Genomic DNA, 11,753 nt, shown 5'->3' with positions numbered 1-11,753 from the left:
CGAAGACGAATGCACTGTATATAATGCGATACAAGTATCTCAAACAACGTTTCTTTGCTGGTGAAAACATCACTCTTCAATCCAATAAAACCCCAAGTAAGCATCTTCACCTTTAGTGGTTTCAAAAAGGCGATTGGTATTCTTACACAAACCACTTAACCTCGAATTTACTCTTCTTCGGACCACCGAAGACCTAGAAAAATACGTGAAAGACTACCAGTCCCTCATTACCTATACACAATGCATCGCCGTTCCTCTTACATCCATTAATATTAACTATACCCCCATTTCTCCAAACTGTAAATAAAATTCGTCACAAAAGACAGTTGTTTACTCGAACTAGATACCTAGCATTTAAAACGCTTGAAATAAATTCTAAAAAGCAAAGAAAGAGGAAGGCCGCTACAATCGACTTGGACTATAGACAGGGTAGTGGGTTTTGGCAACATTTAACAAGCCAAAAAAGTATGTCGCCCCTTGAAGCGCATGTTTAAAAATTCTTTGCCGCAGAAAACAAAACGGCTTGTATACTGTCGACAACCCAACTTCCTAAGGGATTTTACCAGTGAATCTGAACTTATAACCTGGAGCACATACATGAGAACATACCACTTTACAACCATCTCCTCAAAAAACTGCTGTTTTGCGAACAGTCCATTCTCTCTTCTTTCCATATTAACTTGACCTTTTCCTAAACGATTATGCAATCATAGAATTTTCTAGAGCTGTTGTAGTCGAGAAAATTGGATTGGGTATAAAAAGATAAAAGAAATGAGGTTTGAATATTGTCATCAATATTTCCTACATAACTTTTTCTTATTAATTCTAAAATTGCGAAAATCACACAGATGTGTATTTAAAAGGAATTAAATTGTAATTTACATGAATTACATCTTTAAGAAGAAAAAAAATGATATTTCATTCATCTGTATAAGTCGTCTGAACGTTAATAATTTTCTAATTTTAATTTGGCTGGTTCCTAAAAATACCGCTTTCTCAGCTGTTAAAAATAGATCAAAACTATCAGTCGACCGAAGTTTTGTTGCCGTGTGGATATTAATTCGATGTAAAAATTAACAAAAAGTAAGTAATATTAAAACCTTTTTTTTAAAAGATTGTTTATATTTGCGCGGAAATTTAACACGCAAGAAGAGTCCATTTTTTGCTCTCAATGTCGATATACATTCCCGTTCCCTTAAATTATCTCAAGATCCATTGAAAATGCAACTAATTTGAAAACTTCCTAAATAAGTTTTAAGGAAATACCAGATTATTTCCCATACAGTGCGATAAGTAAAATTTATATAAAAATTCCGCTAATGGAACAATAATCAATATTTCTTAACCTAAAACCGTAAAACGTTAAATTATTAAATATTATTTAAGATGTTTTAATTATTATTACATAATAATTTCTAAAACAAATTTATCTATTTTAGGGAAATTTTACGGTAACAGTTGTATATTTACAAGAATAACTTGAGTTGGCAACACTTCTACTGCATTCCCAATTTTTTAAAATTGAATATTTCTTATAATTATTACAAATGAAAATATTTTTTTATAAAAATTATACATTTTGAATGTTATTAATTCCAGAAAACAATAAACCTCCACAATGGCTGAAGCCGAAGGAGGCTCCGAACAGGATGATGTTTCTTTCTTACGAACGGTAATTGTTTAAGGTTATATTGCAGATAAATAATTTATTTCTGTTTATTTAATTATTTATAGGAAGACATGGTATGTCTTTCGTGTACAGCAACAGGGGAACGTGTCTGTTTGGCAGCCGAAGGATTTGGTAACAGGCATTGTTTTTTAGAAAATATTGCTGATAAGGTAATTGAAAGTATTTTGTTTCGCTTTACTAAAAGAAAAAATATTTTTTTTAAATTCAATACACATTATTAATGTTTGTTTATAATGAGATTCTTTTTAGAATAATCCACCGGATCTCTCACAGTGTGTATTTGTGATTGAACAAGCTCTATCGGTTCGTGCTCTACAAGAATTAGTTACAGCTGCCGGAAATGAAACTGTAAGTACTGAACCATTGTATCTAACGAAATTATCGAAATAATTTTATGATTTCTAAAACAATGAGCTACAGGAAAATTGGTAATAATTAAAGTATATTTATGTGCTTAGATTCATATCATTATTCACAAGTTGGAAATATATAATGAAGAGCAGTATATATAACGAAATTTTTTGGTATTATTACACATTTATTACAATGATTTTAATTTAATATTCTTAAAACCTCTGCTGTACCTGTGGAATTTGCATTTATCTGTTCTTCGTAATGAAATTATTTGCAATATTTAAATGTATTATGAGAAATTTAGTTTTTTAAATATATATTTTTCTTTTATCGAAATTTAGTGTAAGATAAATTAATGGACAATGTAATAAAACTTTAGTTTTTTGCTTATATAAAAGGTCATAAATATTTCAAAACGAAATATTCGAAAACTGTTTTCATATTTGTTTTTAACATTTACTCACACCTAATTAAGTGAACTTTTGACTCTCACACGTTAATTTTTTTTTATTTCAATATTAGAGTCGAGGTATTGTACAATTTAATAATTCATCTATTCTTACACTAAACATATTTTTTGTCCAAATGATTTTTATTTCGAAAAGAAAACTAGTGTCCTGTAATTTCATTTCTATTACTCCAAATGGAATGATACAATTCAAAATTAAAATAAAAAAAAGAACTTCAGCTCAAAGAGAACTTATCATCTAATCTGGAGAATATTTCAAGGAGTCATATCACCGGAGAAGACTTCACTATACCAATAAGAGCCCAATTAACCATTTTTTTTTAATAAATTGTTAGGGAGAAAAAATATTTTACTTTATTGTTAGTAAGAGTAGAAACAATTAATTATGCACAAAACTTTTTTTTATCATGATTAAGTTTGAATTATTGAATTTTGCAATACTTTTTTAACACCTCTCGACTTTCATGTTTGACATGCTTACATTTTTGCTTTTCAGGGCCAGGAAAATTTAGTAAGTAATATTATAAACAATAAGTATTGAGTATCTTGTATACTTACATCTACAATTAAATCGTCGGTATTTGGTGACGAAGTCTCCAAACAAAATTTTTCTCTTGAAAATTGGTATGAATGTTAACATTCTATTTAAATTTTCAGTGATATCCACTAAATGAGGGTATTGGATACCTAACAAACTATTTTTCTACGAGTTCTGTTAAAAGTAGAGTAAATTAAAACATATATGACTGAAATTTCCACTTCAATCATAACTTTACAATTAACTGATTTTTATATTTCTTCCTTCATTCTATTTTCAGTTTTATTTTTAATAGGCTTATTTAATTGACTATAGAAGATTTCGTCTAAATTCCGATATTTTTAAAAAAAATTAGAAACTAACTTTAAGCTATTTAGAAAAAATAATTGATATTAAAACGCAAATGCTAATACTCGAATGGCTTAGCTTACTGTAAAGGTCGTTATGAAACATTTAATCAATTAGTAATGACAGTAAATTAGATAATTGTACTGGGTCAACAATATGCATGACTTTATGGCTAAAATTACCTCAACTGAGGTTGATGTGGTAAAAATCTATTATTTTTCGAAATATGGAGTTCAAGGAAATCGCAATGTTCAAAAATTACTACTAACAATTATGAACATACCTCAGTTGGGGGTAACAGTAATTTCTAAGCACACAGTATTAGATAACAGTGGATGTCATTATGAGTGTTCACTTTTGTTGTTTAAATGATCTTGATTGTCATTCCTTAACAATTATATGTTCTTAAAAGTTTTACTATTTACATATATATTTTTTGTTTGTCAATTTTAATTAATAATATACTTCTAATTATGAACTACATAAAATATAACATGATCGTTTTTTAACATAAAGTTGTTATGATGAAGTTGAATGAGTATAATAATACTGCTTGCATAGTTTATCTATTAATATGAACAATATTTCAATTTACACCATCTTGTACATCATAATATTAACATTTTTCAATGAATCTTTTTTCCAATTACAATAAAGAGACAAAAAAAATTCATCATAATTTCAATTTTGGTACAGTTATTAAATATTTTTTTAAACAAACATTAATTGTTAAACTTATAATTAATTTTCTCCTGTTTGTGACATTTTCATAGTTGTTAAGTCTACTAAAGCTTTTTGTTTTTCCATATCTGCCCTGATTTAATTTTACTTTTTTCAGTATTCTTTCTCCAATAGTTTCACATGACTAATAATCTCACAGCTTGTTTCACTATTTAATTAAGTGTTCAACAAATAGTTAATATGGGCTTGATTTATCACTGTTTATCACATCTTCCTCAAAACATTTTTTTTGTCATCAACGTCCTCATTTTTTCATATTCCTTGTTACCCTTCGCTGGTGTAGGTAAAGGGTATGGAATGAATGTAGCAATTGTAGATAACTTGAAATTTACCAAGTTGAGAATTTAATACCAATAATGTACCGAATATAACCTAAAAGAATTATTATAAAATTAACTTTGATGCTAATGTAGCGACATTTTTCATATAAGCAGTGATTGTACTTACTTACCTCTATCCTCCATATCCTATAAATGAAATTTATTTAACCTTTTGAAGACGTATTGGTTGCCACTACTTGCTACCATAGTTTGGCTTCTTTTGGTCACATTACCACATAATATCGACATCTGTTTCCATTATTAATTGTAAGTTTCCAATCTTTGGTAGTAGTAGTAACGTTAACTATTGGTAACTATCATTGAACATTCCATTGTTTCTTATTATTCTTTCCAACAGCTGAAAAGTCTTGTGGATATAGTATCATCCTGTCTAAGACCTCTGTGAATTATCAATCAATTTGTTTTTGATTATTTGACTTTGATTTCCTTTACATTCTAAATTAATAATACCTGATTTAAATTTTTTTACTGAACATTTGGGGCTATCGAATCCTAAACACATAAATGACAATATACCAAGTCACAGTGGAACGCTTTTTAACGTATGGATGCGAATGCTGGCAACTGACGGATAGACAGGAGAAAATAATAGAGGCTGTGGAAATGGATTACTTGAGAAGATCGCGCAGGATACAGGTCGAGTATACACGACTTGAGAGAGAATACAGACTAAGCAACTTCTTTGGTGATGTGATGAGGATGGAGCAGAACAGGTGACCGAATAAAGCATTGATGTATCAACCGCAGAATTCAAGAAGACGAGGTAGATCCTCAAGGACATGGAAAGAAGGATTTGAACAGACGATGAAAGATAAAGCTATCCGTAGTATGGAATGCGGCATATATGTATAAATATTTTATTCAATGTTTTATATTTCTTTATGCTTAATTAAGTAAAAATAAATAAAAAAATATTATCGTTTAGTTAACATAAAAGTACCTCAAAAATTTACTTACTTACAATGTTAAATTTTATGTAGAGAGTTTTACTTAACACAAATAACTTTTTACAAATGGATGGACCATTTTATTTTGTTTTTATATATGTATTATATTTATTATGGCCTTTTATAACTTCTTCATTTAATGGCACAGTAGAAAATTCTAACAGATCGTATTTATTTGTAGTGGTAGAAGTTGGTATATTCGTCAGCTGTATTTACTAAAAAAAACATACAAAGCACCAACGTTATTTTGATTGGTTTTCAAACTTCTTTATTCTTATTTATAGTATTTATGTATAGTTTTTCAATATGTTTAATATATACACAAAAGACTACATTTAGGATGTCTCTAGAATTAAATCATGTCACACCATTTAAAAGACATCCTGAATGTTTTGTATTAAATATTTTATATACATGGGTATAAAAATTATCATACGAATAATACAGATAAATAAACATTGTGATCAATCTCAAATTGTATTGGATAAAAAACTAAATAGCAAGAAATGAAAATAAATGTACAGAATTTAGATATCCCAAAGCTGCATACAATAAAAATTTTATATCTTATAAATATATTTTGAATAAATATTCATATTGAATATATTTTATTTCAAAATTGTCTAATTACATAAATAAGAATAAAACGTTATTTACTCTAATTTTCATTGTTGGAATGGTCAAAAATGTTTTCTTTTTTAGGGAAAAGGAACTGGTTCTGGTCACAGAACTTTATTATATGGTAATGCGATATTGCTTAGACATCAAAACAGTGATATGGTGAGTTTATACAGCCTGAATAACTAGAAATGTCTATAAAATATGTTTATATTAAATAATATTAAATTTTCAGTATTTGGCTTGTCTTTCAACAAGTTCTAGTAACGATAAATTGGCATTTGATGTTGGTTTGCAAAAACACAGTCAAGGAGAGGCATGTTGGTGGACCGTACATCCAGCCAGCAAACAAAGGTAACAAAATATTGTTGGAAAATTATAATTGGCATCATCATCATATCAATTTTATAGGTCTGAAGGTGAAAAAGTAAGAGTTGGTGATGATCTAATTCTTGTATCTGTTGCAACCGAAAGATATTTGGTAAGTTTTACAATTTATCTTTCGAATAATATTTGATTTTTCTTCTTTACAATCTTTTACTACATAAATTCGGTACATACAGGGTTTTCCAAGACAGAATAGTAAGTTTCCAACGAGTGATTAAAAACTTTAGGTCCATAGAACCACATTTTTATATACCTCAAATCTTTTTTACTCTGGAAACTTGAAAAGAAAATTTAACTGTCATTTTTGTTGAGATTATCCACAATTCTATGCAAATATGATAAGCATTAAATAAACGTGTAACTCAGAAAGAATTCACATTTTATTTAAGTTAGTACTTATTAATATTTTACGCTCAAGGTTTAACAATTGAATATTTTCTGTTTTTAATGGAACTCCCTATAGAACAAATTATATAGTTTTAGTTTATGTTCGATCTCTAAAGATAGCGCTTGCTGGTCTTCAGATAATCCTCCTAAAAAATCCTCCATTCATGAATATTTTGTTTGAAGCGCAAAAAAATGATTTGAGTTTAACCTAAATGTTTAAACATAGGATTACATTTCTTAAAAAATTTTTATACTTTTTTACCTGATCCTAACCTACAAATTTGAATGATATAATTATTCAATGTTAATATTTATTATCATATTTTAATCTCCCTATTTTATTTTCAAGCATACAACAAAAGAAAACGAAATTTCTATTGTGAATGCTAGTTTCCACGTAACACATTGGTCAGTGCAACCTTATGGAACCGGTATTTCCAGAGTGAAATATGTAGGTTATGTATTTGGTGGTGACGTCCTTAGATTTTTCCACGGTGGTGACGAATGTCTCACCATACCATCGACATGGGATGTAGAACCACAGCACAAGTAAGAATCCTTAATAAACATTCCGTAACACCATCTAAAACCATGTTTATTCCCTAGAGTCATTAGCTTTCCGTAAAAAGTTTTTAATCATATCATTTTTTTTTCAGTATTGTTATTTATGAAGGTGGTAGTGTTATGTCCCAAGCTAGATCATTGTGGAGGTTAGAATTAGCCCGAACAAAATGGGCTGGTGGTTTTATAAATTGGTACCATCCTATGAGGATAAGACACATTACCACTGGTCGATATTTAGCTGTAAACGAAAACAACGAGTTGTATCTTGTAAGCAGGTGAGAATAAACAATATCCAATATCCATTTTTTCACAATTATAATTATAAAACTTATTTAGGGCATAAACATTTTGATTTTAATACAAAATTTCATCAGTATAACTTCAATTTTTACAGGGAGGAAGCCAACACTGCAACAACGGCGTTTTGTCTACGACACGAGAAAGACGATCAGAAAGTGGTTTTGGAAGATAAAGATTTGGAAATTATTGGATCTCCTATTATTAAATATGGTGATTCTACAGTTATTGTACAACATACAGAAAGTAGTTTATGGTTATCCTACAAGGTAAAGCTAATTTCATTTTCAAATCCTTCTGGCCAAATATAAAGATTTAAAACTCTAGATTGAATATAATTCTTAACAAGGAAGATAAATCAAAATTAATACCTTGTTTGCCACAAATTTTTGTCACAATGTTTATCAGTTCTGAGCTTCTGATAATCCAGCACATTTGATAAGGCTCTATTTTCAAACTTTGACACTAAAAACCTTTACAATTATTTGTTTAATGCACTTTATGGTAGTTTAATTAATCAAAAATCAGTTCTGGGCTCAAGTTAGCAAATTTGTTCAAAGTTGTATGCTCAATAGAAGCTGAGTAATGAAAACTTAGTTCTGATTCTTTGATGAAAATTCTGTTTTCAACTGATAGTCAGCTCTGAGCTTCTGATAAGTCAGCACATTTGATTAAACTTCTATTTTGAACCTTGATTCTAAAAACGATTGCTATAATTTTACAAATATTTGCTTTATATCTTTTGTTGTAGTTTAATCAATGAAAAATCAGTTTTAATCTCAAGTCAGCTAATCTTATCAAGATTCTATGCTCAATAGTAATTTTATTAATCGTTAGTCAGTTCTGAGCTTATGATATGTCAGCAAATTTGATTAACATTCTATTTTCATCATCAATTACAATTATATGCTTAATACCCTTCATGATATTTTAATCAATCAAAAATCAGTTTTAAACTGAAGTCAGCAAATTTTATCAAGGTCAATAGTGGTTTAATAAATCAAAAGTCAGCTTTGACTCTCTAACAGTCAGCACATTTTATCAAGGCCTTATTTCCAAACGTAGAATCTGAAAAGTCATTTCAAAATCTTCTACAATAGAGCACAATCTCTCTTCTTGGCAATGTCTATTTTTAGAGATTGTTTACTCTGCTTATATCTACTTCTATGGAAATAATCAATTTCTGTAAATGATTTCTGCTTCTAAAATCGACTTTTCTCAATATGGTTGATAGTAATTTGGAAAAACAAGTAATTAAATTTTCCTATGCTGCTTGTAGGCATACGAAACGAAGAAAAAGGGTGTTGGTAAAGTCGAAGAAAAACAAGCAGTACTCCACGAAGAAGGTAAAATGGATGACGGTTTAGATTTCAGTAGGTCACAAGAAGAAGAATCAAGAACAGCTAGAGTTATACGTAAATGTAGTTCTCTCTTCACGCAATTCATCAAGTAAGAAAAATATTTTTGTTCTTATCGTTACTTATACAGTTTCTTATAAAAAGTTACAATAAACAACTATTATTATTTGTGAGAAAAAAAATCATATTTAATTAAAATCTGATGGGTTAAAATCTAAAATGTAACTATTTGACACTATTTCTCAAATTTTATACAAGGTATGTTAAAAATGAATTGTGTTCAACACAAAGTGCTTTTTATTATTGATTTAAAAGAAGTTATTTGAAAAAATGTTTATTAATATAAGTATTTTTCCTAAAAATTTTTTCATTTAAGAACAACTTTATTAATATAATTAAAAAAATTAAAATATTCCACAAATTAATCAACATTGTATATTTAATTGATTAATAAAAATAAAAGAGGTGCCTGCCTGCCACTCAAGTCAATGAAACCCTTTTTATTATTTAAAAAAAATTGGCAGCAACATGGTTATCTCAGTAAAAGAAAAATGAATGTGTATAACCTACAATTTTATTTGCAGCGGCTTAGAACAACTACAAAGTAATCGCAGACATTCATTATTCTTTCTACAAGTCAATTTAAATGAAATGGTAATGTGCTTGGAAGATTTGATCAATTATTTCGCTCAACCGGAAGACGATATGGGTAAAGGAACCGATTCATAAAATAACTCATTCGTTAATTAAACATTGCATATTTCAGAACACGAAGAAAAACAGAATAAACTAAGAGCGTTAAGAAATAGACAGGACCTGTTTCAAGAAGAAGGCATACTTAATTTGATCCTTGAAGCCATCGATAAGATAAACGTAATCACTTCACAAGGTTTTCTCGCGCAATTAGCTGGCGATCAAAGCTGGGAAATGATTGGAGTATATTTATATCAACTATTAGGTAAATTTACATGAACATCATCCGATGACTACTAATTTAAAATATTTTTCAGCCGCCATTATTAAAGGAAATCACACGAATTGTGCGCAATTCGCGAATTCGAATCGGCTCAACTGGCTGTTCTCTAGGTTAGGATCTCAAGCATCGGGTGAAGGTACAGGGATGTTAGACGTACTCCATTGTGTACTGATAGATTCTCCAGAGGCTTTAAATATGATGAGGGTAAGCTGTAACTAAAAAACAATCGCGATCTGATTGAGACGTCAATTATTTTTTTACAGGATGAACATATCAAAGTTATAATATCTTTACTGGAAAAGCACGGTAGGGATCCAAAGGTATTAGATGTACTGTGTTCTCTGTGCGTCGGTAACGGAGTGGCAGTTCGAAGTTCTCAGAACAATATCTGCGATTATTTGTTACCTGGAAAAAATTTGCTGCTTCAAACGCAGTTAGTTGATCACGTAGCAAGGTGAGTTTTCATATTTCTATGTGTTTATACCATATCGATCCTATTATTTTTTCAGCGTTCGACCGAATATATTTGTGGGTAGAGTAGAGGGTAGCGCCATTTACCAGAAATGGTATTTCGAAGTCACCGTAGATCATCTGGAACAAACTACGCATATGACTCCACATTTGAGGATAGGTTGGGCCAATTCGAAAGGGTGAGCTTATTATTACTGATATAATTACTAATCCTGATAATTGAATAACTTTTAGATACATACCGTATCCTGGAGGTGGCGAAAAATGGGGTGGAAACGGTGTAGGGGACGATTTGTATTCTTATGCTTTTGATGGTGCTTATTTTTGGACTGGAGGTAGAAGTACTAGGGTCGTCTACAATAACTCAGAACCGTTTATAAGAAAAAGTAAAGAAACTTGAATATAAATTATTTTTAATTATTTATTTATATTAAAATATTAATTTTTAGGTGATGTTATCGGATGTGCCTTAGATTTAACTGTGCCCATGATAAATTTCACATTTAATGGAAATCCCATTAAAGGAAACTTCCGTAATTTTAATCTAGATGGCATGTTCTTTCCCGTTATTAGCTGTTCTTCCAAATTAAGGTAAAAACATTTTTACTGTTTGGTTCATAAACATTCCCATTTAATTAAATTTCAAAATTGAATGTTATTGGAAAAAATAATAATTTTCTATTGATAATGATGTGATTTATGTAACATTTATTCTTATTTTTAGCCTCAGGAAAAATTTAAGTTATAAATGAATGAATTAATAAGAAATATTTCCAATAAACAATGTTTTTGTCACTACAAAGCAAATTAAGGAAATCGTAATTCTTTTTAATTTTAGCTGTCGATTTTTATTGGGCGGAGACCACGGTAAACTTAAATATTATCCCCCAGAAGATTTCTCTCCGCTTGTAGAAAGTCTCTTACCCCAACAAGTCCTTCTATTGGAACCCTGTTTCTATTTCGGTAACATGTCAAAGAATGTCATCGCTGGTCCTTTATACGTAGAAGATGATACCGCATTTGTACCGAAACCGGTTGATACTTCCATGGTTACGTTGCTCCCTTATATTGAATCGATAAGAGATAAATTAGCCGAAAACATTCACGAAATGTGGGCTATGAATAAAATCGAAGCCGGTTGTCAATGGGGGGAGTACAGAGACGATTCAAGATTGATTCATCCGTGCTTAGTGTCTTTTGATAAACTTCCGGCGGCTGAAAGGAAGTACGATACTCAACTGGCAGTTCAAACGTTGAAGTAAGTAAA

At 29.8% G+C, this 11,753-nt stretch overlaps 1 protein-coding gene across 13 annotated transcripts in view; it reads left to right on the top strand.

Annotated features, from left to right (window-relative positions):
- Positions 1–1,011: 1,011 nt before the first annotated feature.
- LOC130441892 (ryanodine receptor) overlaps positions 1,012–11,753 on the top strand; it is a 39,214-nt gene continuing 28,472 nt past the window's right edge. For 6 of the 13 annotated variants that reach the window (XM_056775730.1, XM_056775728.1, XM_056775727.1 and 3 more), the window contains exons 1-20: positions 1,014–1,083; positions 1,600–1,672; positions 1,735–1,839; positions 1,940–2,038; positions 3,010–3,024; positions 6,131–6,208; positions 6,282–6,400; positions 6,458–6,527; positions 7,170–7,369; positions 7,477–7,659; positions 7,779–7,950; positions 8,961–9,130; positions 9,624–9,748; positions 9,806–9,997; positions 10,050–10,219; positions 10,279–10,469; positions 10,525–10,665; positions 10,721–10,872; positions 10,936–11,077; positions 11,325–11,744. In XM_056775730.1, coding sequence (XP_056631708.1) covers positions 1,619–1,672; positions 1,735–1,839; positions 1,940–2,038; positions 3,010–3,024; positions 6,131–6,208; positions 6,282–6,400; positions 6,458–6,527; positions 7,170–7,369; positions 7,477–7,659; positions 7,779–7,950; positions 8,961–9,130; positions 9,624–9,748; positions 9,806–9,997; positions 10,050–10,219; positions 10,279–10,469; positions 10,525–10,665; positions 10,721–10,872; positions 10,936–11,077; positions 11,325–11,744 — 2,798 coding nt within the window. In that variant the 5' untranslated portion in view covers positions 1,014–1,083; positions 1,600–1,618. Of the gene's footprint in view, positions 1,084–1,599; positions 1,673–1,734; positions 1,840–1,939; positions 2,039–3,009; positions 3,025–6,130; positions 6,209–6,281; positions 6,401–6,457; positions 6,528–7,169; positions 7,370–7,476; positions 7,660–7,778; positions 7,951–8,960; positions 9,131–9,623; positions 9,749–9,805; positions 9,998–10,049; positions 10,220–10,278; positions 10,470–10,524; positions 10,666–10,720; positions 10,873–10,935; positions 11,078–11,324; positions 11,745–11,753 lie in introns of all 13 variants that reach the window. The other 7 variants (XM_056775733.1, XM_056775735.1, XM_056775736.1 and 4 more) reach the window with 3 other exon arrangements.

The sequence above is a fragment of the Diorhabda sublineata genome, chromosome 3 (assembly GCF_026230105.1).
Source record: "Diorhabda sublineata isolate icDioSubl1.1 chromosome 3, icDioSubl1.1, whole genome shotgun sequence".
Classification (NCBI taxonomy): domain Eukaryota; kingdom Metazoa; phylum Arthropoda; class Insecta; order Coleoptera; family Chrysomelidae; genus Diorhabda; species Diorhabda sublineata.
Note: the sequence above shows the minus strand (reverse complement) of the source record. Positions and strands in the feature narration are given on the sequence as shown.